Raw genomic sequence first — 26997 nt, 5'->3', positions numbered from 1 at the left:
ATTCAACCAGCTTCATGCTTCAAGACAGAATACAACAGCATGCAAAAGTCTGGGCAAGTTTTACTCTGTATAGCGGACTAATATGAAAAGGCATAAAGTTAAAGATGGAATGATTATCTTTTTATTTTCCTCTTATATCAAAATGACACCAAAAGGTGAAGCTGTAGCCTGATAAGTGTATTTTCTTTCTTATTAGGGCTGAATTTCCTCAGCAAAAAAAGGCGACCACATAAATCTACTTCAGCTTAGTGGGTGGCAGTAATGATGCCGCTTGGAGTAAAAATGAGTGTCAACCAGATTTTTTTTTAAATTGTTGTTACACTGATTCCGAGTATTATATGTAGATTATTAATTTGCATGATTAGAGTTCTTTACATTGCTCGTCTTTTTTTTGTTTGTTTAGATCAGTTAGATCATCTGCGCCGAGACTTTTGCACGCTGCTGTATGCATGAAAATCTAAACGACAGCGCTGAATCCAGATCAGCCACACTCAGATGGCTCTGGCTTTCTTACACCATCTGACACAACACTGTATCTCGCTCCTTATCTGCTCTCACGCTAGAACCGCCGACAGCGGCACTTCAACGTTCCCCCTCACAGACCCCTCAAAGTAGACCAGCACTTCGCGGCATTGTGTTTTATATAAATCCTGTCTTGATTCTCTGTATTTCAAATCAGCCAGCTAAGAATAACAGAAAGGGTGGAGCTTATAGATCAAACCATCAGCCAAACACCTCCACCTGTGACCAACAAACACTCCCAAACCAACGGGAAATCTAGCAGGCAGCTAAAATACAAAAATATAACAAGAGCATGTTTTTTTGGTTTTTCTGTTGGGTTTTTTGTTGTACTCTAACTTTCTCAAAGCAAGGATAGGCTTTAGAAATGTGTCATGCTTAAAAATGAATCAATTGTCATGAAAAGTGGCGTTTCACCATTCAAAGATATATCATTAATGTTTCTATGTACAATATTCAGTTAATATATTTGTCTATAGACCTCATCTACATACAGAAATCAAACAAGTGATACAGGAACACAAGATTTTGGTTACTGTTTGAGAAATTTTAACAAGCAAAAAAAAAGAAGAAGAAGAAAAGAAAATTGTAACATAGCTTATCTAGTAGCACTCTTGGTATTCATCCTAGCTAGCGCCATTAACACAATGAGCAGGTGGAGGGAGGAATCAGTTCAGGAATGAAGGGCTTCCTTAAGCAATAAATCTACTGGAGAAGCCAACAGAGGGGTTCAATTTTAGATTCAAAAAATAATAATAAGAAGAAGAAGAAGCAAATGAATGTTCCTTTTCTGTACAGAATTGGACCCAAGCTAATTTCACAGTTCTATGAAGTCCCTGACCCTCCCACAAATCTTACATTCAATACGGCGTCAGGTAAGCTGTGCAAAACCTTACTTTAACTGGCTGGTCGCCATTTCGTTGCATGTGTCTTTGGTACAAAACATAATCAAAAGATAGTGTGCAAATATTTTTTTGTAACTCTAAAAGAAAAATATCTGTCATCCTTAAACCCCCCCCCAAAATCCCCAAAGACGAAAGTACCAAAAACCAAAAGTAATCTATTGCAGAGCCCTCCTATATACACAGACTCTGTGGCATCACGCGACAAGAGCTTCCATTTGTTTATGTACATTCAGAATATCTTCGAAACAGCTGAAAGACACAACAAACTCCACCAGCGTGTCCCTCATCGCACTCGCTATAAGTAGTCCTTTCCTAGGCTGGGAGTTCTGGCCGATCACCTCTCCTCGTTCAGCCCCGCTCACACTCACTCACTCTTACAGAGACGCGCGCACACACACACACACACACACACACACACACACATACACATACATACACAAGGCACAATGAATAGAACTCTGATCAAACACTAGTATGAACACACCAAACTGCCTGGTCATCTCTACTGTACAAAAAAGGGAAGCCGGTGCCGTTCGCTGGGAGACACAGTTATTTACAGTTTCCTGGAGGAGATGGATCACTGTTTATGTCATCTCTATCGCCGCCAACAGCACCACCATCATCATCTTCCTCACTTTCTGTCTGATCCCACACTGGTCTGTTCCACGCAGTCCAGTTATAACCAGCACAAAGGCCAAAAAGCACCATGCTACATGCGCTTCCTCTTCACATGGTCAACTATGAGCCGTTAAGCTTCCTCCTGCCTGACACGAGCTTCAAACCAGCAGGACGCCTCTCGCTTAATAAAAGCTCTAATGATAACTCTCAGCTTTATTGTTTCGCAGGGATGGCATGAACATATTTAGGCCTTCAATACAAAATATTTCTTGCCACCCCGTAACGCCTCGGAACAAGCCGCTTTTTCCACTGCAGCTTACAAGGCCATTTTCATCAAGGTGCTTTACTCGATTGGGTTCATTTGACAACCTCAAGTCCACTTTTGTTGCCCTGTGAGGTGAAAGTCTTCTGAGAAATGATAACTGGAACTTTTTTCATGTAAATTCGTCCTTTGTCACTACAACCTCAAACAAACGTGTGAAAGTATTCCAGTGGTTACGCTCATGCGGCTGTTTGTCTCAGCCTCCAACAGAAACAACCCTACACAATGCTATGTTAAACACATCTAATCATCACCAGTGGATTTAGGACGTGCTATTAGCTATACACCTAACCATCACTTGCTTTTAGAGGCGCTTTTCCCCCCCAACGAACGTTCACAATGAGTTGGGAGAACTGTGATGCGCTGATTCTGCACGCAGTGCGCAGAGCCAGAAAGCTAGGGTGTATGCCATACAGATGACATGGCAAAAACAAGCACACATACCTACACACAGGAAGTGGTATGTGTGTTTGTGTGACTAACAATGTGCATGAAAGTCTGGGTTGTAGGGGCATGCAGAGGGGAGCATAGTTACAACAGGACAGCACGATCGTAATACTGAGTCCACTGCTCTCAGTGGAAGGCGGCCTGTCTAGATTTTGGAGGTGGGGACTCGCAGGCCGACCAGTCCGCCAGTGGGATCGCCGCGTCCTGTGTTCTCCAAGATCTTGTTGACGAAGTCTGAAGTCTGCCCAGCAACAGGTGATGGCACTGCACACACAGATACAAAGATACATTAGAACATGTTTATACTAAATACTAAAAGTAAAGTTAACTTTTACTTTCAACTGAACTAAAATACGTCTACTGTATCGATCAATTTCACTGCCTACCTGAGCCATTAAAGCTGCTATCATTAGGATTATTAATTTATTATTATTTATTGATTTTATTTTTCATTGCGTAGAAAGCATCTTTATTACTCTTTTATTTAATTGGAGGACTGTTGATGTTTGCCTGTATACACCAAGCTCAGCGGTGCTTCCAATTTTGCTGTATGCTTGTACTCAGCTTATCTAATTGTGAAGGTTATAGCTGACTGAATATGGTGATAAATATAATCAATGCATCTGCCTATTTATTGTGGTTATCACTTTGATACATCATTGATTATTTCAATTATTCATTATCAAATATATTTGATAGTTTTGCAATGAATTTAATTCTGATGGTCTTTAAAATGTTTTTTAAGTTATTCTTAGTCATCGTTCACAGTCACCGTAAACTACAGTATCTCATTGATTGGTGGCCAGTCAACTGTAAAAAGACCATATTATGCTAACTTAGAGGTCCACGATTTCATTTGGGGTCCTGCATTTTAGGTTTTACATGGTTTAATATTCAAAGAACATTCGTTTTTCTAACCTTGAAAATCGCTGTAGCTGTACTAAAAGTTAAAAATGTATCTTTAACTCTTTACGCCTTGAGAGCTTACAAGCAATAACCCTTGTTTCTCTTTTCTCACTTGAAAGGTTTCTGTTATATTTCAGGCCTCCTTACAGAACAAAATGACTCTGCCTCGGCAGCTACTCTTGTAAAACCCCAGAAACTATTCTAATTGTCATCAAACCACGTGTTTATTAATACATACTGAGGTGTAAAACATGTTATTAAGAGGAGGCAATGATATGTTGTCTTTATGGGGTAAAGAGTTAAGTCTCCACATGCTAATAAAACCCAGCCTGATCAGATTGGTCAGCTAGCCCAGCAAAAGAGGCAAGAGAGAGTGTCGGTTACTAACTGTAACCAGAGACAAAGAGTCCTGAATAGAAATATTCGGCCGCTCAAGATGGCGGCCGTCCTGCTCCTGCACTGTCCCCGACTCAAAAAACAAAAAGATTTTATATTTGTGTTGTTGATGATGTCTGGTGACCGTTTCAGCTGTGCGGTCATTATGATAGCAAAGATGTAGCTTAGTGCAGTGCTTGCATTTGGACAGTATCTCACAAACATGAGTACACCCCTCACATTTTTGTAAATATTTTGTCAAATCTTTTAATGGGACAACATTGAAGATACTAGTCAGTGTGCGGCTTGAACAAAAGTGTAAATTTGCTGTCACCTCTAAATAACTCACACACAGCCATTATTGCCTAAACCGCTGGCAACAAAAGTGAGTACACCCCTAAGTGAAAATGTCCAAATTGTGTCCAATTTGCCATTTCCCTTCCTGGTGTCACGTGAGACGTTACTTTTACAAGGTCTCAGGTTCAAATGGGGAACAGGTGTGTTGAATTGCTCTCGCACTCTCTCGTACTGGTCACTGGAGGTTTAACATGGCACATCACGACAAAGAATTCTCTGAGGATCTGAAAAAAAGAATTGTTACTCTATATAAAGACGGCCTAGCTATAAGAATATTGCCAACACCCTGAAACTGAGCTGCAGCACGGTGGCCAAGACCATGCAGCAGTTTCACAGGAGAGGTTCCACTCAGAACAAACCTCGCCATGGTTGACCAAAGAACTTGAGTGCACGTGCTCGTGTCATATCCAGAGGCTGTCATTTGAAAATAGATGTTGCCAGCATTGCTGCAGAGGTTGGAGGTGCATCAAATGGCTATCATTCCAGAAGGAAGCCTCTTCTAAAGATAATGCACAAGAAAGTCTCCAAACAGTTTGCTGAAGACAAGCAGACTAAGGGGGGATTACCTGTGGTCTGATGAGACCAAGATAAACTTATTTGTTTCAGATGATGTCAGTGGTGTGTGGCGGAAGCCAGGTGAGGAGTACAAAGACAAGTGTGTCTTGTCTTGCCTTGCATGATGGTGCATGATGGTGCATGGTGGTGGGACGTCGCTATTGGGGGCTGCATGAGTGCTGCTGGCACAGGGAAACTACAATTAATTGAGGGAACCATGAATTCCAGCATGTACTGTGACATACTCAAGAAGAGCATGATCCCCTCCCTTCAGAAACTGGGCCACAGGAAAGTATTCCAACAAGATAACAACCCCAAACACACCTCCAAAAAGATCAGTGCCTTGATAAATAAACTGAGGGTAAAGGTACTTGACTGGCCAAGCATGTCATCAGACTTAAACCCTATTGAGCATCTGTGGGGCATCCTCAAATGGAAGGTGGAGGAGCAAAATGTGTCTCCATGATGTCATTATGGAGGAGTGGAAGAGGATCCCAGTGGCACCCTGTGAAGCTCTATAGTGATGGAAAATAAGGCAGTGTTGGAAAATAATGCTGTCCACACAAAACATTGGCATTTTGGGAACAGTTTGGACATTTTCACTTAGGGGTGTACTCAGTGTTGTTGCCAGCGGTTTAGACATAAATTGCTGTATGCTGAGTTATTTAGAGGTGACAGCTAATTTACACTGTTACACAAGCTGTACACTGACTACTTTACATTGTATCAAAGCGTCATATCTTCAATGATGTCCCATGAAAAGAAACAATAAAATATTTACACAAATGTGAGGGGTGTACTCACACTTTTGTGAGACACTGTATGTGTTCAGATGCTGTCTAAATGTTACTTTCAGCCAGGGATCTTTTCCCTCACGACTCACGAGTTGTTTCAAGCAATTGAGGCACACTGAAGATAAAAACTCCTGTTGACATGGATTTTGGGCTTTGTGAATATGCAGAACATCTGCATGTATAAAGAAAAAGCTTCAACACTAAAATAAAGTGATAAAACCCCAGAAAGCATAATACGGGCTTAACTTGTGTTTCTTTTCGATTCTCACCAAGTGTCTCCTTTATGAGTCTCTCCAGAGTGTCAGACATGTTGGTTGGACGCGGAGAAGAGTCCTCCACTCGCTCCACTATCTCCTCTTTGATGGCGTTGATCACAAACAACAGCCGGTCTGCAGGAAAACACCAGTTTGACCACAGATTATTCACAAAAAATTCTGTGCTTTTGTCTTCTGGTTAGACACTGTAACAATTCTTTTTAAAATTGGTGACAAGTATGAGCAGTTATTTAGTTATTCTTATCAATCATGATCTTATTTCTAATCTGACAAAGAAAAGAAAAAAAAGAAAAAAGTAAAATGTCATAACAGTCACTGTCATCATTGTCTATTAAGTTTCCGTTGAACTGCCAACAGTGCAAGAAAAAATACATGCAGATGTTGTTTCTAGTAAAGATTTAGATCACGTAGCGTCAGAGCCAACGTACCGTACTCTGTGCTGAGTCCCCAGAGCTTCACTTTATTTGCTTCATATTGGGCTTTCTTTTTTAAACGGCAAGCTCTGAAACACACAGACAGAAAGAAAGAAGAGTTTCTAATCAATAGGAGGAAAGAGGATCTCACTGAGAAACAAAGGTTATTTTCAAATCAGCATCTTTATTACAATCAGGCTCGAGAGGGTAAAGCCTTTTGAAAATAATACTGTTGCAGTCATCAGGACTTTACATATGGCTGTTCTCCAGCTGTCATGTGTACACAGCGAACACATGAATGCGTGGTTTACCTGGAGGCCAGCTTGTTTTTCTCCTTGCGAGAGCGTGGCCGTGCAGTCAGTGGTAGCTCGCTCACAGGAGTCAAGTCGCTGATCACCTTGTTCAGTTTACGAAGCTCTGTGCCGATCTGCAGCAGCTTGCGTGGATTGGGAGTCAGGTCTTCCACATCTGTGCGGCGAGACTTCTTCAGCATGTATTTTCCTTTGTAAAGATCATCAAAACAAAGGAGTTAGACATCAATCGCATTTTATATGTTTCAGTTCTCGAAAACATGAACAAACACTAGTTGTGCACATGGTACTTCAAATTAACCAGCCAACTGCAAGTGTACCTCTGTTTTTTTAAATTGCTTGATCTGGTTTTAAATAGGGCTGTTCGATATAACAATATATATCGGGTGACGATATAAAAACGTCTATCGTTTCATTTTACGCTATCGTTTGTTTCGTGGTGTCGCAAAATAAACTGTTTACGGCAATATTTTTTCATCGTTTTGATGGTCACTGTAGTGGCTATATTAATTTCTTAAAGTTCTCTCTTTCTCTTATATTTTATATAACCACACTACGGACGGACAAGCGCCTGCTTTTATGCGTTGTCGTTAGCAACAACGACGGTAAAACCATTGCGTGTCCGCTTGTTTATTTTCTACATAAACCTTTCACAATAAAGCTCGAGATCCTGTTGAGACTTTTCAAAATAAACTGAATCACGCGAAAGAGTATGCAGAGTGTTTACGGATGAGAAGTAAAAAAGAGCCGCCAGGTGCTAAAAAATAAACCTTAAGAGTCAAACGTTAGAACAGGCTTTTCCCTGCAGCACCCTGTGTAATAAATACTCACAAAGAAAACGGCGGCTGTTACAACTTATGTCTAAAAATGTATCGTTTCATGCATCGGTTAAAACATTCGACTACAGGTACACGACGCCCTGCTGGAAACACTTCACGCAAGTGGAGCTGCCTGAGATTCACATAATTTACAGAAAATGTTAAATTTTTGTGATTTATATCGTAATCGGGACGATAGATGTCGGGATATGAGATTTTGGTCATATAGCACAGCCCTAGTTTTAAATAAAGATTTTCTACGCACCAACAGCTGGTAAGCTGCAGTGGGTCTGACAGGTGTGGGGATGCATTAATAACCTAATTATTAATCATCAAACAGCAACTTTTTGACAATGACCTTAACTTTTAAAAGCCTGAAACTATGATGATCAAAATCCAACATGAGTCATTTTATTCAACTTAAAGAACTCCCTTTACAACACTGAATAAATAAGAATATGGATACAAGACAAATAGTTTGCTGCATTGCTGCAAACAGAGGAGTCCTTTAATGTGTGAAATAAAATATACATCTTTAATTTATTTAATAACTCCAGTGTGATTACTCAAACTGTAGCATGACTGCAACATGCTGTGCACAGCTGCTGCTGTGGAAAATCCAACCGATCCAACCAGCCTGTCTCTGATCACTCTGCATTATCCACTAAAAGCCGTATACGATCATTTTTATGCCGATATTGGGCATGTAAAATAAAATGTCGGAAACACTTAAATGCAAAAGATTATTTAATTCCATATAAAACTGAAGCTCAAAGCGAGACTTTAATAATGCCTGCATGCGCATATAGTTGTGCATGTGTGAGTACCGTGGAGAGGCCCGTTCTTCTGGTACAGGTTGCTAGGCAGCGTGTGTCTGTCCCACTCGGACGGCTTGAGCATGCGTTCCTGTTTGGAGGGGGTGAGCTGCTCGCTGTACTCCCAGAAGTAGCGGCGCTTTCCTCTCTTTCGGCTGGAGACTCCTGCTGTGAGCCCTTTAATGTCCTCCATCAGCTCCATGTCACAGCCTGACGGAGGCAGAAGAGAGAGACACAGAAGGAAGGGGAGGAAATTAATGCAACAGAGACAGAGACAAAGAAAAGGATGTATTGTGTATTCAGTATTGTGGTGACACCAAATACCAAGTAACACAATACTGTAATCATCTGCTTGTAATGTAGCAATGTATCATATTTTTTTTATACGTTCAATGAGATTATAGTTACTGAAAATGGGACCACACATGCCTTTTCACATGTCCAAATTACTTGACCTCACTCTTAGCCACTTAATTTTTTAATGCTTTTTGTTATGGGTAATTGTTTGGATTTATATTTTATGTTGTACGTGTAGAGTTTTTTCAATGTTTTGGGTTGTACAGCTCCTATCTTGATCAGGTCTCTCTTTTAAAAGAAATTGTAATCTCAATCAGACAACCTGGTAAAATAAAGGTAATAAAAATCACTTTAACTATTTTAAATAGAGAGTAGCTACCTGGCTCAGAGAAGGCGTCACTCATGTCATCGTCCTTGTCTGCTTCGTAGTCTTCGTCCTCCTCCTCTTCTTCCTCCTCTTCATTCTCAGACAGCTCATGCTCACTGCCAAAACCCTCATCGTGGTCTTCGTCTTCTAGCTCCAACCCATCTCCTTCCTCTTCCTCTGCCTCTGCCTCTTCCTCATCCTCCTCATCCTCCTCATCCTCTTCCTCTGTCTGCGGGTGGCCTCTGCTGCCCAGTCTGCTGCGGGTCATGAAGAGAGAGTAGTTGTGCTCCTCTTCCTTGGTCTTCTCCGTACCCTCAACAACCAAAAGACTGCCAGCCCCGCTGCAAACACCATCGCTGATCACCAGCCCAGAGGTGCTGGTCTCCAGAGCCTGGCTCGCCTCAACCAGCTGAGGCACAGTGGCAGACCTGCCTACAGGCATCTCTCTCCTCGCTGTCCCCTCTACTCTCCTTTCAAAGCTCGCCAGGCCACCCGAACAGCTGGCGGCGGCAGCACCAGGTAGTCCCACTAAGGCGGCACTTGCTGAAGTAGAGGCTTTCTCAACTCGAGGCTGGGAGAGAGGTAGAATGGGATCTGACCTCTCAAAATCCGTCTGGGGAGGCATGTCCGCTTGGGTCTTATGTACAGCACTGACACGGACTTTAGCCTTGCGTACAAAGTCAGAGCTGTAGGAAGTTGGGGCTCCCATTTTGGTTCCACGCACCATGGGCTTTATTTGAGCATGACCATGGTCCTGGGTGAGACTGAGGTGGCTCTGAGTCTTAGCCATAGTCTCAGTGCTGGAAGGAACAGGTCTGGTTGCTCTTTGGGAGCCTTCAGGAAAGTCCGGGAGAAGGCTGCGCGAAAGACGGGAAGAGGATGTGGAGCTTGGTGAAGGTTGAACAGAGCCAGGGCCTGATCCTTGGCCGGGGACCAGGAGAGTCTTACTGTGACAGGGAAGCTGGGATGACTGAGTCTGGGGCAAGCTCAGGTCAGCGGGAGGGTAGAGCGTCTCACCCACAGGCTGTGAGTCCTCACTGTTGAGCTGAGCCAGCGTCGGAGTTCGACCAATCACCTCCTCGTCCTGGTAAGGACTGGAGAAGTCATCCAATCCCAGGAAGTCCACCTCTTTGGTGCCCCAGATATCACAGCTGGCCAGCCGTGTGTATCTGTGAAATACAGAGAGACACAGACTAGCAACAGTGGAAACCTTCGCCTTCTTGTCATAGTATCTTCATTACATCTTTGCATTGCAGCTGTTTCCTATTTTTGTCTACATTTGAATAACCTAAGCTTGTTAAATCTTTAGAATACTAGCTTGTTGATGCACATTTTTATCATGCAAATGACCCTGCAAATACAATAATCAGCCGACCAACATGATCATCAGAGAAAAACTAGAATTTACAAGTTATTATTCATGAAAAACTACTAAAACACTATTTCAGCATGCTAAACATTCATGCTCTGCTGTTATATATGAAACTTGAAGATGAGTAACTGACTGAAGGGAAATATTGGAAATGTTCAGCAAAACCAGTAATGGAAATATTCATTTACTGCAACTTGCAGTGAAAACCTGTTTTCCCCACAGAGGGGATGCTAAATGTGGAAGTGCACTTGTCTCTACTTAGAACTGCAATGGCAGCCTGTCACATGATGGCAATGGTCCAGTCATATAGCAGTTAAACAGCACAGCACAGCGTGACTCTTCCACTTTCACTTTTATCTTTGCAGAGCTTGAGACAAATGCATTTTTCCAAGCTGGAACATTTCAGAGAAAATCTGTAACTGTTCAACTTTCTTTTTCAACTTTACTTTTAACTTAGTTTAAAGTTTGTAACTTCAGTGAGAAACCAGTGATAACAGTGAAGCCTCTTCATGCCACAAGATATAAACAGGAAGCTCTGAGGCTCTCTCAGCACTTTCAGTGCGGTGAAGAAAACTATAGTTTGGTAAGACCAGCAAGCACCAAACGTTATTTTGGTGCACCAGAGCACAACAATATAACAAAATTAATCTGAAGTTGCCGAAACACACATTCTTAGTCAAAGCTGGAAAGTATGGTTTGCACATTAGGAAAAAAAGATACAGCAGTTTCCTCTGTTCCACTTCGGCACAACCCAAACCTAAGTCTGTATGCAGCAGATTTTTCAAACCCTGCAACAACCAGCACTATTCCACCCCGGTTTTAATGGACTTTGTTTTTCAGAGACAGTAGTCTGCCCTCAGTTTGCACTCAACATTGGGGAGGGGAGTACACAAGCTACTCTGGCAGCAAAACATCAGGGTAGCTGCAGGACAGACGGAGCATCACCTGAGACCCCAGGAGACTGCGGCAGCCAGCTACTTTGTTGTTTACAGGCCTCTTAAACCACTTCCTGCCTCCCGGCTAACCGACTATCTGCTTCAAATTCTCATCTGCTGCGTCTATTTGAGACCAAAAGGACAGGCCTTCACAATTACTGTTCTACTTCTGTACAAACCTTCAAAGCCTTCTGACCTTTCTCATGAGGCTCATTGAAAGACGTAACAACAGATTTAACTAAAACCAGATTTAACTTAAAATCAGTCGTATCATCAATCGCAAGCTTATAAAAAGCAGGGGCCCACTACAGCCTCCTCATACTACAAACCTGGCGTGACCACAGTAAGATGATGGTGAAATATCTAAATAATAGTTTAAAAATACAGCATAACTGTGAGTTTCAGATTTTAAATGTTAGTTTAAAAAAATACAGGAAGCCTACCTATCTTAATAGCAGCAAATGACATGAAAAATAAACCAGATCAACAACATGTTAATGCATCTCATAATAGTTCAACACTTTCTGCTCCGTCAGCTAACCCACGTGATTCAAAGCAAAGACAGAAAAATTTAAAATTACATAATTTATAAGAAACTATCACACACACAAAAACCCACCAAGTCAACTTTACGGGACTTTGTTGATCAAACACTGGATGTGTTTCTGTATGATTTCAATATTCAAGTTGACACATGTAATATGTGACCTATGCATTTTCAACTGTTGCTAAAGGCTTCTCGTTTTCGCTTCTTTCTTAGAGTCAGTGATTTGCTCCATTTTTCTGCTGCTTTTAAGCCTGGCTTTGTATGCTCTGTATTGGATTTTGTAAAGCACTTTGTGACTCTTTGAAAAGCACTATATAAAGTATCTGCTAGTTATTCATTTACAAACCAAACCAGCTTCACAGAGTTTAAGAGGTCAAAGTTTTGTGTGTCAGTTACTTGTTGTTGTTGTTTAACATGGCCTAAAAAAAAAAAAAAAAAAAAAGCTGCAACACATGAATAAATCATAAGTACCTGGTGAGGTCTTCCCAGTAGGAGTCCCACTGTTCGAACGCCGAGCTGCTGCAGACTGTCTCACATTCACCCAGACCCATTAGCTGGTCCACGCAACCCTCAACCTCCTTGCCTCCATCCCCGACCCCCACAATGCTGTCCCCACAGGGGCTCTGCTGGTGGCTCATGTCTCTGTCCTGAAGAGAGCAGCAAATTAAAGAATTACCTCCATGCAGCTGTTATAGGATAGGATGATCTGTAAAGTTAGAGTGCGTGTCCTTGTCCCAGACACAAAGGATCATGGTAAATGGACTGGTCCTACTCTAATCAAAGTGCTTCATACAACATGCCTTATTCATATGAGCACCTTTTTCTACCTAAATGCTTTTCCAACAGTCATGCATTTACACTCCAATGAAAGCATCGGAGAACAAATTGAGGTTCAGTATCTTGCCTAAGGATACTTTGGCATGCAGACTGGAGCAGCCAGAGATCAAACCACCAACCACCTTCCTCCTAAACTTCAGCCATGCAGTGTCATCATTTCACTATCTAACTGAATGTGAAATATTCCCACAATCTCCTCTTCTGTTACTGAGTCAAGGGCACCGACTAGTGAAGATTTCACATTGAAGTCATGCTGACCTATTGGACATGAAGTGCCACCGTTTCATTTTATCTGATGATTAGACCTTGTGTGAGATTTTGTAACAATTAAATGCTTTGTTGAGTTTAAAAAAAAGACCTTTAAAGTCCTCCAAAGTGTTTAAAGAGACAGAGAGCTGATCAAGGCAGGTGGTAGGGTAGGTGATGTTGTATGAAATTCTACTTAGCTTAGATTTCATTATTGAATGATTTAGTTAACTTTCATAAAAGACATTTATGATAACAAGCCACCACATAATGCCAGCAACCAGGTGTTTGACTGTCTGGAAATTCACTACACAGCGGTCCCAAACAGCAAAAGCCATAAAGAACCTGCATGAAAGGACCAAGATCAGGGAGCCCTGCAACAGATGGTACAACCCCCACAGAGCTCTGATGTCAACATTGTGAAATCAGTCTGGGATTGCATAAAAGGGCAGAAGATGCTGACGCAGCCCCAGACAGGATTTCCAATACTCTTGTTAAAGAAAAGAAGAAAAAACACCCCACTGTGCTGAATAGCTTAGAAAACTCTGCACCCTGACTAACTAGTGCTGCTTTAATAATAAATGGGTGTCACACCAAATGATAAACAAACTAACTAAAGGAGATGGAAGGTCATCCTGCACACCATCATCTCATTAATGGGTTACTAGGGTGAAAGAAATTGAGAGTGAGGCAGTCAATCACTATTGTTTAGTCTACAGAGGACAGTAAATTAAGGCAGACACCTGCAGCTGACAACATGAGCGGTGCTTCATATCACCTGCCTGTGAGCCTGGCAAATGTCAGACAGTTTCTAAACAATTAGACACGAGTCTCTGCTTTGATAAACGCCAGTCTGGAAGTTAAGCCAAGTCCACGGCAGCATTCATTAAACGTTTCTATAAACCTCAGGATTTCTCACCATTAATGAAATAATCCCTGTAAATGGTGAGGAATCACGTCCGACCTCAATATTTTCAATTGTGAATCTTGGCGAAGAAGTCCTTTTGCCATTGCAGCAGATGGTTTGACAGGTATTATCTATCACATAAATGATAGCTTCATTCTACGGAAGCATCCCAGAAAACCAAAGTGCCTTCTGTTTCATCCCAAATGATATCCTGCCTGTTTTTCTGTTTGCAATTAATAACTAGCCGTAACTAACCAACTGCGAGGCTGATAATTTGTGTGAAAATCATCACAGGAAATGACTTTGGCTTGTTTATATGTGTTATGTTAAAAGCCTAGGGACATATTAGTTCACCACAGTAACACTGTTGTGCCACTGCACTCTTGTCAAAGACAACTCGGGCTGAAAAATAAATTAATCGATTTATACCCACCAACTTCAGATCAGCAAAGTCCCTACATGACAGGCCCTGATTCAGTTTGGCTTGACTGTTCCAGTGATTTCTATTTAGACATCGCACACAGATTTAACAAATTGTCAAACAAGTTGCACAATTTGAAATGTTTACAGGAGAAGACCAGCGAAGCAAAGATGCTGAATTGAGAAATTAAACTGATGAAATAACTTTGGTTTCTAAGGTTTCTTGAAGTCAATGTTAGGTTAGAAAAAGAAGAATTGGAACATTTATAATATGGTTTCCTTTAATCAGAAGAACGATACTGGATTTCCTGCAGCTTTCCTGCTCTGTGGCCCCTTAAACAGTGTGCTGTGTAACCTTATATTGATCTTTGATATTTGTGGGGGTGCTTGGGCCAAGCTGACCCTTGAGCAGCTGTGTCTGATCAAGCCCCACCGGCAGAGACTGGGTCTCCACTGGCGAATCTATAAATGTGGCTTAGCACAATCAAAACCTTCTTAGTTTACAGCTCAGCTACTTGAGTATGTATGTTTAGAATAATCTTGGTGACTTTCAGTGTTTATATTGATTTTTTTTGACAAATATATATAAGTCTTTTAGAGCAACTGTAGCACTTAACAAGAATCAATATAACTGTATATACACACATTCACTGCCGTAAAATAACTTCTTCTTATTTGAGAAAGCTGTTGTGACTGTGATGGGGGACGGTATTGAGTTGCTGCTGTTGACCTTTAAACTCGGATCCTTCATTTGGATGCAACTCAGTGTCAGCTCAGCATGAGCAGCTGTGACTGATGCGAAAAGAAGCCGGATTCAAAGCATGGTTACCAAGGTCTTACGTCTTTGTGTGTGTCTACTCACCAGTTCGTACATGAAATCTGGGTCAGAGCTGGTGGCGAGCAGCTCAGTGCTGGTCAGAGCCTGGTCAGCAATCGAGTAGTTCTGAAAGGCATCCCCAAAGGGAGGCTCCATCCCACTGACGCTGGGCTGCAACAAACACGGGGGGGGGGGGGAACACTTGATTAAACAACAATGCACAGCAACACAAGTAAAATCTGATAAACTCAGTTCAACCTTTGTCTTCCTTTTAATGTTGCTCAGTTTTTAAAAGATTATTGTTTAAAAGAATATTGTTCTGTAATGTTTGTTGTCATATTATCAGATGTGTGTTGTTGTTTTTTTAAATCATTACTATCTGAAAGACACTTCAGATGTCATATTAATAACTACATGTCCTCATCAGTGCCCCTCACATGTGGTGTCCCTCAGGGCTCAATCCTTGGTCCAGTTCTTCTTTCTTTATGTTACTCTTTTCAAATGTATCTCCTACAATTGCTGTGCAGTTGGGCTGCCACAAACAATTATTTTGGTAGTTGAACAGTCACCGATTATTTTTGTCGATTAGTCGACTAATCAAAGCATGCATCCATTGAACGTAAAACGTACAGCTTATTGCACCAGCATGCATCTGCTCTTATATAGCTATCATTAACTTACAGCCTGAAGTGTTTTAGGTATGTGTCAACCAAAAATAAAGACAAGATGATAGTTTATTAAACTTTTAATGAAATTTGCAGATTGTCTCGGTGGAGTTTAATAAACTCGGCCGTTGCTCCTTGCTATCTAAAATATAACAGGACATTGGAGTAAATTCTCTACCATTTCACACTTCTGTTTAATCAGTTTTCTGTTTGATGTTTATTCAGCTGTGTAAAAACTATAACTTTAATCTCAGCCAAACCGATTTACTGAGGAACAAATAAAACACAGAAAAAAAGCCAAACAAGAACATTTTTAAGTTATCTAAGTGACCTATATATCATGTTTAATGTGAGTAGCGAAAGACCGCGTGGGGTCTGAAAACGATGTGCCAGGAGTTTGCTGTTCTCACCGGCTCTAGTGAGCCTTGACCCTGTGTATACAGCAGAGCTGCTGCTGAGACCTTATTCCTCTCCGATAATCTCATCAGTGTCTCTTAACTATTTCATCCTCCTATGTTAAAATTTAGAGGTGACTGCACTTTTGAGGTTAAAGCTCCTAAACTGTGGAACAGCCTTCTTCAGCCTGTCGGCTCTGTGACTGTGGGTTGTTTTAACCGACTGATGAAAACTCATTTTTAAAGGACCTTCGCCCATATATTTCTTGTTCTTTCAACATGTGCATGCAGGAAAGAATGTAAGACAATATGTTTGAACATGTATACTTGACTTTAGTGTGTGGTTTTATCTAAAGTGTGAAGCACTTTGTAACTGTGCTATAGAAGTGCTATAAAACTAAAGTTATTACCATTATTTTTACATTTTGTGTGCCATACTTTCAATTCTGCCAGGAATTATTATAAGCTAGACGGAGGAAGCTACAGGTGTTTTCTGTGTGTATTTTTGTGTCATTATGATCAAGGTTTGTACAACAGCTGAGTGGACACACAAATCCGACTTGAGTGCAGTTATTTGAATTATGTAAGTTCACAGTTTAGCTGACTTCAATTTCTAAAGATAGATGAAGCTATCATTTGCTGCACACAGACCAGTTTACCAGCGGGACTGTTTTGCTACGGAGCTGTGCTCTTGGAATATGTGCAGAATGCGGTTTGACATTGTCTTATTTGAAAGGGTTTCACAGAAGTGCAAGTTACCAATGCACCTCCCAGATGCATCACATCACAAATGCATTTGACCTGTGCAAAACATCGATGCAGTGTTCACAGACAGTGGGTTTCAGAAGTGCTCCCTAGCTCACGCTGTGATTTGCACTAAAAAAGTCATGTCTGCCGTTTTGTTTGTTTGTTTGTTTGTCCGAAGGCCTGAAGAAGAAGAAGAAAGTGTACTTTATTGGTCCCCGTGGGGAAAATCCCTCTCTGCATTTAACTCATTCACTCAGTGAAGCAGTGGGCAGCCCACTAAGCAGGCGCCCGGGGAGCAGTGTGTAGGGACGGTACCTTGCTCAGGGGTACCTCAGGGTAGCTGTTCAGGGGAATCGAACCCCCGACCTTCCGATCATGGGGCCACCACTCTACCTACTGAGCTATCCCTGCCCTCATCACCAGTCAATATTGCCTTGATTTCAACATCATCTGTTGAATCTTTTAGGGATATTTTGTACTGTACATGATTACATTATCCAGGTCTTTGCAATGTGACACTAATAAATGCTCAATTTGCCCACGCAGTCTTTCACAGAGTGGTGATCACCTCCTTATCCTTAATTTAAAAAAAAAAAAGCTTTTTCTTTTCTTTTTTTCCAAATACCCAATCGTGAGTCTATTGTTGCCCCCATGTGCTGCCCCTCACAATTAATAGCATAAAATTGCGTTCATACCATTTACTGTTAATCCTAAAGTTTTACATGACTGCCAAATCCTTGAATACTCTTTCTGTATATTTTACATAATATCAGCTTTTTGGGATCTTGAATGAGATGAGTCTTGCCTAACCAACGGGAGACATCCTAAGGCTACGTCCATCTTTTATATTGAGTTCATGCTGTTTCTCAACTTCTTAAATAGTCTGACCGACTCTGCATCTCATCATTCCTACATAATATAATCAGTCACAATACAATTATCTGTCATTCAATCTTCCTATAATCATTAGATGTATTTCAATAAACAATAATACTAAAAACTAAAACAGAAAGCAGTGTGCATTTATGAGAGAGAAAAGAAAAGATAAAGCACTGACTGTGCAGTCATGTCTCATGTCAACAGCAAATAAATAAATAAATAAATAAATTTTCTGCATTTAGAGCACACACAAAAAAAACAAAAAAACAACCAAAAACACTGCAGCTATTGTGCCCAAACACGCAACTATGAACTGAGCAAACTTAAGCTGGGCACTGAAGCATAATCAAATACATGAATGGGAGGCTTTTTTCCATCCGCTCCCTCATACAGACAACTTTTCATATGTGATTTTATTCTGCTCCCCCTCTACTGCCACACTGGACACCGAAACACGACATAACAGACATGAAAAGTGAGAATAATTTTACCACCATTGGAACATCAGAGGAAGTGTCTGCGTGCACACCGATCTGATTAATAATCAGTATAACCCACAAACATGGCTACTGACAGGTGCATCAGGAAGCAACAGCACCTGCTACCCTGTAATGCTCCCAGACATGCTCCATGACTTTGACAGAGAATAATATATTGTAGTTAAAGGTTATGAGAAAAAAATCATGTTACATTCAGTATATCAGTGATCTAATATGTCAAAATAATGGATAGCTGTCTGATTTTTTCCATCATCATCATCATCAAGGAAAAAAAAAAAACTTCCATCAGCAATAGAAAATACTGTAAAAACACTCCTGCAATTTAAAATAAAACCCATTACTAATATATCTGCAATAAAGTTAACATCTACAGATATTACTCCAGAGCTGCTGTTGTTATTTTTGTTCTAGCGCTGAAGTTAAACACGTGTCTCAGCCCAACAAACCACCAGCATCTCCTGTTCTTCACTCTAACAGCTGAGGGAATTATTTGATAAGATTGCAGCTACAGACGCGCTGCAATCACAACATACTTGCACATTTTGCAAGATACCACAAAACCCTAAGAAACAAACAGTCCCTGTGGTATCTAATATGAATAATAAAACAGGAGAAAAGAACAGCAGAAAAAAAAAGAAAAAAAAAAAAAAACACTGTCAAGGCTGACACCATCATTTCCGGGAGCTGACTTTGCTACGTTGCTATTAATTCGGCACCGCAGAGAATTACAAAAATGTTAAAGCCTGCTCAGAGTTGGCACTCTGCACTTATTTTTTTAGAAGGACTGAGAAAGTCGCTCACAGTCAGCCCATCTGGCTTCAGCAGCTGTTTGGATGCAGGGTCTACAGACATCATACAGCACTGGGGTCAGTCACTCTCCTCTTTCAAGCCCCTGAACCGTGTTTCACATCTACGATTCTGTCTGTCCACAGGTGTTTTGCATACTTGCTCACAGGAAGTTTTGTCTCAGATTTTTGTGGAGAGTTCATTCAGACCATTTAAAAATAAAAAAAAAATCAAGTCACTTTTTGTTCGTGGGTTTATGGGTTAATGGAAAAAAACAAATCAACAACAGCGACAGCACAATTTCCCCTCCTCCTATCGTACCTCTTACCTGAGGCATTGCCAGGCACAGCTTAGAGCTCCAGTGGTGGGAACCTCTGGGTCTCCTGTCCAGTCCCAGTGGTGTGAGGTTGTCCGATCAGCACAATAAATTAAGGGGGGGGGGGAGAGGGAGACTGTGAATAATTGGGCTCAACCTGGTCAGGTCTGGTCTGTTGTGGTCTGGTGCGGTTCTTGGTAAGCTTCAGGTCTGTGGTTAGAAGAACACACAGAGAGCAAGTATTAAAATCAAAAGAGTTGAAAACAAAGAAGTAGACTTTAACCACAGCTGCTGTGTTTGGTTGTTGTTCTCAAACGAAACCGCAGGATGGTAAACTGTGTAATGTTAAAGCAAACGACAAAATAAAGTATACAGAAACAATTCGGTTCTGTTTCATCAAACAACAGCCAAAATATTCAGCAGACTGAAATAACTTTGTGACATAAATGATGCATGATGTAAAATTGATGCAAGCAAGAAAAACACACATGAAATACTAAAAATTGTGGGTAAAGATCATTAGTCTCTATGACTCGAGACTATAAACGGAGCACCGAAAAGTAGACAGCAACGCTCTACCAAATTTGTGCCACCTTCTGATCCCTGTCCTCATCAAACATTCGGTAAGCAGCCTCTTTGTCAAACTCAAATGCTGCCAAGCAATCGCTCACAGTTAATCTGATCTGTTCTGAGTCAACCGCGCATCAAGCTTAGCTGCAACCTTTTTAATTACCTCCGTCACCATCATCAAGCTTGGTTCATTCTTTGCTTGTTTGTCATTCGCTCACTTTCTTGCATCACCAAATGATGGCAACATTTAGATTGATCTTTGGTCCTTTTGCTGCTTTTGCATAGCAAACACACGAGAGTCTGCGTGGAGACACGACCCCAGCAGCAATCTGTCAACACAATATCACACACGAATCACACTCCTCTCTGAGCAAGATAACAACATCACTTCCTCTTGCAAATGAACTTCTCACCCCTGAGCTATGTATACACACTTTTGCATAGAGACAGGAAGTGGGCAAAAAAAAAAAAAAAAAAAAAAAAAATACACAGCCGTGCACACCTCTGGGACAAATGCATTTGTAAAAGCAACACCTTCACCAACATCAATGCACATGTGAGTAAACAAGTCTCTGCACACACACATACACACTAACCACCTTGGTCACCCATTTGGAAGCTCCTCCTCCTCTGAAATACAAATTCTCTTATTACCATATCATGATGTGCACTTCCTTCCTGGGCAGCTGTGTCTGGTTTCATGTTTAGAAAAAAAAAGCAGAGTGATGACATATATGGCCTGAACAATAACAACAGCATCAATCCAAACTCGCTGCTATCACAGAGGGGAAACAGAAAGCCCGTGTCCACAACCAGAGGTCCTCAAAAACATGTGGAAAATGAGCCACCGTTATCCAGTCGAAGTAGCACTGAATCTTTTCCAGCAGCACAGTTTAATCCAACTCACTACCCAGTGGGTGACACAGGCTGTGATGCAGAGCCAGATATTTATGACCGACCGTGGCAGGCTGCAAGAACCCAGAAGAAGAATTCCTCTCTCTGTTTGGTTGGACTTCAGAGATAAAAGCGCCTCCATTAGGTGTTGTACATTAGGACTGAGCTTTATTTAAGGCCACAGCAACCTCCGCTTATATCAGCATTCTTGTACGAGCTCAATCATTTCTGTTTTTTCTCCAAGGCTGCTTTTGGGAACATTAAAGATTTTATTTCTTTCTTTTATAAGGCTTGCTATGAAGATAGAAAAAGTCGCTCAACAGGTCAGATTCTTTTGCAGCATAATGTTTACATCTCGGTTGAGTCTGAACTCAGGGTCAGCTTTTACCCATCCAGACCAAGTAATAAAACACAGCACTCACCATCAGTAATGTAAATGACTTCTGATTATGCTGCTAGGATGCACTCTGGCTGCATCATTCTGCTCACACGCTTTACACCATTTTTACAATATGAATTGTTGTTCTCTATAACAACTCTTGGCAACTAATTTTGGCTTTTTTGGTCATAGCGCTATTTCACTGCAAATCTATGGTTTCTTGTCTACAAAATGCTTAAAATAGTTGTCTTTGTTTCTGTGTACAATGAACAAACACTGGGTGATTGATATAAATGTCAACCAGTAGAAAAATACCACTGAATGCAACATTTTACAGCTGATCTGTTAGTATTTATTAAAGCTTGTGAAGTCAACAAAATACCAAAACAACCTTTTAGCACGTTGTAATTCAGACGATCTGACTCTGCACCTGATCTGGGCACAGCTCTGTTTTCAGGCTTCAGAAGAAGACTTTGGCCATAGTTCAGAAAGAGGGCCTTGCATTTGAGTATTTTAAAAATGTATCCCATCAGATGGAGACACTGGCCTGCACCATTTATACACCTGTGGTGCACTGAGTAGCCCAAGCCAGCATATCCTTTTAACAATAACACATGTTGAGATGTCTCATCCCATTTAAGCAGCATACAGACCCACCTAGGCCACATGACTGAAGCAAACATAACAAGGTAAGCCTTGCAGTCATAAACTGATCATAACGCTGGTGTATCTGCTTAATGCCAGCTGTTATTTATGGGTAATATTTAAGATCCCTGATATCATTTTTTTAAACCTCTCTCAAAGGTTTCCCCCACATTTAAAACATGTTCTCAAGTTTTAAGCTGCATTATTTTTAATGTTTATAATGTATGTGTCTCACCTATGTGTGTATATTTATTTTGTGTGCTTTGCTGTGTATTCATGTGTGCATTATTAGAGTATGTATGTAGCCACTGCTGATTGACCTGCTACCCATCTTGGCCTTGGCGATTTTCAATAATTACACTTGTGGTTAAATAAAGGAAATTTTAAAAAGTAACAACAACACCTGCTCCTCGTTTCTCATCACTGCACTGAATGATTAAAACGATAGCAAATAATGAGCCGATAGCAAAACTGCTGCATTTTCAATACCAAAAACCATTTACTAAAATTAAAAGCAAAACAGAAAGCGTGACTATAAGTGTGAGAGTGCAACATGTGTCACTGTGCTGAGACTAAATCTATAGATTTGTGGGAAAGTAGCGTTCAAAGGCGACCATTAACTTTGAAGCTTCAGACATTTATATGTGGAAAAAAGCATTTAAAAAATCATTTTTTTAAAACCCAGTGGTGTTTGTTTCCTCTCTTCCCTATTAGTTCAGTGCACTGAGGGTTAAAAAAAGAAAAAAAGGGGGGAGTTGAGTGTTGAGTTCAAATCATGAGCTGCGCTATCATGCAAACAGCTCTCGTTCTCCACAACACTGGACGTGGTCCAAGTAGGCCAGTCAGCAATGTCTTATTTGGAATGAGTTACCTACTGATAGCAGTCAGCCCATGATCCCTACAGTGATAACAAGCATGAGACAGCAGTCTGTTTCTGAGCACGGACATGTGAGGAAGTCTGCAAATATCAGAAAAGGTCACCAATCCATAAGTCGTATAAGAAAACTAGGTATGAGCGCTCACTGACAGGCAACTGTGCTTAAAGGCTGGAGATTATTTATTTATACATAAGTTTACGACTAAGTGGTACAGGCACAGAGCTGGCACTAGAGCTGGCAATTATTGATTATGTGTCGGCCATTCAGAGGAATCATCTAGTGATGAATGATCACAGTGTTTGTCTTCTGACAGAGAAAAATATTAATAACTTTAAGTTGCTTTTCACATTTAGGTAACTATCTTACACCTTGAGATTTTCCATGTTAAAACATATATCAACATTAGAAAAGCAGCTGTGTTTATTAAGGATGTACCAACAGACGTTTATCTATTTCTTTCTCTCTGCTCTTATATATCTGGAAATCAGTTTCATGCATTTTTAAGAAAAACAATGTTCCGTTTTTTTACAAACTCCATGAAAAACTGTTATTTTAAACTTCAGCATGAGCAAGGATTTGATTTTTAAATCTTGAGACTGATTTCAGTTCACTGAGCAGCTTTTACCACAGCATCCTCCGCAGTGAACAGATCTTAACTCTTGTTTCGCTTTTCTGAACTGAGAGGTTTCTATCATATTTCAAGCCTGCTTATAGAACAAAATGACAGGGTTTGCACACGAAGTTAGTGAGGATGGTCTCTGCCTATGCAGCACAGAAAAACCAGATACAAATCCTAAAGGTTTTCAAAGCTGCAAAAAAATGTTGTCTTTATGCGGAGAAAGAGCTAACGCAGCAACTTCACATGGGAAGATTCAGAGACTTTTTTTTAAATTGAATATGTTTATATATTAAGCCAGCATATTAAGCTATAGCTCCTTTGCACACGTCTGTTTCAAATCTCCATATTTTGTCTCCTTTTCTGTCTTCAGCTATTTATTTGTACTATTTGTATTTATATGTTCTATTTCTATTGTATATATTAATTGGCATCTGTGGGTGGACAGCAAAGAAAGAATTTCATTGCACAAAGAAATGCCTTTTCTCTTGTGACACATGACAATAAACACTTTGAATCTTGAATCTTATGACAGTGTTTTCACTAACCCTGCAGCTCAGTAATCTTTGCATTCAGCATCTGACAAACATCAATCATTTCACTATATATAAGCACTGATGGCTGACGCCTACTTCACTTCAGATGTTTGATTTTAGTCCACAACGTCATACCTGCAAGAAGATTACAGGTAACACAGCAGTTCCAAAACTGCAGGGCGGCTGGCTGCCTTTGAGAAGGACAGAGAGTCATTGTGCTGGGCGGGCACGTGATCGGAAGAAAAAAATGAGACGTGAAACTTAACTGAATTAATTGGATTGTCACAGACAAACGTAATGCATACCACTGTGGCAAAAATTCATGCGACTCAGCTACCTCCTCTTCTCCTGCCACGACAGGCCTGCTTTGAAAGGCGTAGATAAACGTGAATCATTTGGAAACTATACAGAAAGAAGAGCTGTTTAAAGGTCTTAAAGCAGTCACAAGATTGCAACAAACAAAGTTAAAATTCAAAAAAACAAACAATTTAAAAAACAAACAAACAAAACAGTTAAATCTGGTGATCCCCAATAAACCAGTCGAGTCTAAAATATTTTCAAATCAATCTCAAGTTCACTATCAGCACTGCAGGACAGGCTTTTGGGTAATTAGGTTTGGCGCGCTCTGATCCCAGCATTCCTTCAATGGTAAAATTACTTTGCTATCCAGGATCCTTTTCTCCTATGTTATTGAAAGCACTGCTTTCAATAACATATGGTTTCAAATTATCTTTGATAAAAGCAAATAAAATCAGTATTTCATGCTTGAAGGCATTTTTTTTAAACTACCCTGCATTTGAGGCATATGATGGCCTGATAACTGTATGGTACAACACAGATGTTTTTATCCTGTTAAAAGGAGCACTCATAACTAAAATCAAGCACAGATAAAAGGTGATGAATGCAGGGTGAGCTTTGTAACATCAACCCTCCACAAAGACGCAAATACTATCTGCTTCTTACTAAATGTCTTCCATGCACATATTTGCACCACTTCGTGGTGGATGCATTTGTTTTGCAAAAGCGTGCGCATCAAAACAATAATCGGAGTATACCGGAGTGGTGTACATTACAAATGGCCTATTACAAAACACCAGTAAACCCATAAATGTCACCAGTATCTCACCAGTCACTGCACTCATCACAGATCCTCAGCAAAGCAAAACAAAGCCTCAAACTAACCATTCTGTGCCAACACCCACGTAATCCCAATCCTCCATTGGCCGAGCTGAGAATATGTCCCGCCTCTACGTGTCCTGGAATAGCCGTCGCAGCCGTCAATCAAACGAGCTGCTTCATCACAAACAGCCTGGATTCAGCCTAGGTTGAGGCAGAAGATAAACAACTTGGAGGCCTACATGCCCGTGGCCTAGATAACCGTGTTTCACAGATATTTAAAGTAAAATCCACCACCTACCACAAAACCTCAACGCAGCACTGCAGTACGACTCAATCTGGGGCACGTTTAGTCATTTATATCGAAGAAGAAACACTGAATCAAACGTTTAAGTGCCCAATCCAGACGATAAACTATAAAGGTGAAAACCCAAAGTAATATAATAACACTAATAAATCGTCACTAAGGCCATTTCCTCGGTGAAAATATAAGTCTGCTGTTTGCCTTCAACCACATGGAAATTTCTGGCTGTGTCGAGTTTTTTTCCAGCTGCTCTCGATGTGTTGTGCATTGGGGGGCGTGTACCTTAATGAGACTTCGGGCTGCCTGCAAAAAGTCACAGTAGAAGGGGTTTCACGCGACTACCGAGGCTTTTCCTACCACAAATACACCTCCAAACAGTCTACAATTGCTCTGCCACACATATAAAGGCATGCTGTGTAGTTTTAAGTGCATTCCAAGCCGTGCAGGATGACTGTAGGTAGTTTTAAAGTAGAGTTCAAGCCAATCTTCTTACATAAGTACACTTTTGACCACGCTGATCCAGAATCAGTCACTTCTGGGAACTGACCCACTACACCTTAGAGGACTACATCAGCTAAACAGTCTGTCTTTTGTGGACAGGTTTTTAGGCTCGGTGATCGAAATTTACCTGAGCTCGTCGTAAAGCATTAGCTAGCCACATTTCTCCACTTCCTACAGGAGCTCAACAAACTGCGGTCCAAAAAACAGAAAAGAAGAAAAAACAACAACAACCAAACAGCTCGTGTTTTATTCCTTCTGGTTGTGTTTTTAACGCGGAACTGGACAGTCTCGCTTCCTTTTCAGCTGCAGCCTCAGTCAGTATGGCCTCCGTCCGCCCCCTTCCTCATCCCAGCTGAAGCCCGATACACAACAACAACCGACCGACAGTTAGCTTCAAAGCTAATCCGCCGCGGCGATGAAAACACCCATCCGCTGCCAAGCCCAACTTTCCCCGAAACGGATGAAAAACGGTCGTACTCACTTTGAGGACGCCCCCACACACGTTTCTCTCGGTGTTGGACCTCGTGTGTGTCCCGTGTTAGAGATAATAACGTTCCCTTTTCAATGGAGTCCGCACGCTGTTACAGCTCTCTCGGGTTTGTTTTGTTTTTCTTCTTCCTGACGGGTTCCTGGAAAGCGCGTGACTGCCTTACCACGTGGTGCGCCGCAGGGCCAATGGGAGAGCAGCTCGAGGCTGGACCTTAACATCCTGCAACATTTCACCATTGTTTCCCACTTTCTTGAGGAGGTTCAGCTCATTATTTAATAAACAATTTATTAGACTTCTGTCTGCTTTAGAAAACTGAGACCAAGCACTCAAAAGAAACTATCCCCAAATTTATAATTTTTATTATTATTTTAATTTCTTACATTTTATTTAGAAAGCTTTAGATTTTTTGTGTTTCTTGGGAATCGTGTTTCGCTATAATATGTTTAAAGTGATTTTGAATTGTTCGTCAGGCATTAGGAAGGGTCTAATCAGTGTCTAAATAAGTTTTTGTTTAGACACCGATTGCTTTTTCATTCATTTTTGGCCCAGTCCTTGTACCTAAGCATTTTCAGAGGAATATTCTTTGTTTGTTTGTGTGTTTGTTT

General features: G+C 40.9%; 1 protein-coding gene across 3 annotated transcripts; it reads right to left on the bottom strand.

Annotated features, from left to right (window-relative positions):
- Window positions 1-623: 623 nt before the first annotated feature.
- crebrf (creb3 regulatory factor) lies at window positions 624-26575 on the bottom strand. 3 transcript variants are annotated; one of them, XM_026181832.1, is made up of 10 exons: window positions 26384-26575; window positions 19469-19673; window positions 15221-15346; window positions 12420-12595; window positions 9107-10263; window positions 8443-8640; window positions 6798-6987; window positions 6502-6575; window positions 6068-6187; window positions 624-3075 (listed from the first exon to the last, which is right to left on the bottom strand). In XM_026181832.1, exons 3-10 carry the CDS (start codon window positions 15329-15331, stop codon window positions 2957-2959), a joined length of 2145 nt encoding a protein of 714 aa, XP_026037617.1. In that variant the 5' UTR covers window positions 15332-15346; window positions 19469-19673; window positions 26384-26575; the 3' UTR covers window positions 624-2956. The 3 variants fall into 3 exon arrangements, with proteins under 3 accessions (XP_026037617.1, XP_026037615.1, XP_026037616.1); XM_026181830.1 differs by having other exon boundaries at window positions 19476-19673; XM_026181831.1 differs by lacking the exon at window positions 26384-26575 and adding an exon at window positions 26030-26338 and having other exon boundaries at window positions 19476-19673.
- Between the last annotated feature and the right edge of the window lie 422 nt (window positions 26576-26997).

The sequence above is a fragment of the Astatotilapia calliptera genome, chromosome 10, assembly GCF_900246225.1.
Source record: "Astatotilapia calliptera chromosome 10, fAstCal1.2, whole genome shotgun sequence".
Lineage (NCBI taxonomy): Eukaryota > Metazoa > Chordata > Actinopteri > Cichliformes > Cichlidae > Astatotilapia > Astatotilapia calliptera.
Note: the sequence above shows the minus strand (reverse complement) of the source record. Positions and strands in the feature narration are given on the sequence as shown.

Bases quoted from the DNA above. Each gene is read 5' to 3' on its own strand.
- crebrf (XM_026181830.1), bottom strand. The intron at 12,596-15,220 runs GTGAGTAGACAC...TGCTCTCTTCAG, and splicing joins CAGATTTCATGTACGAACTG to GACAGAGACATGAGCCACCA. The intron at 6,988-8,442 runs GTACTCACACAT...ATCTTTACAAAG, and splicing joins GAAGAACGGGCCTCTCCACG to GAAAATACATGCTGAAGAAG.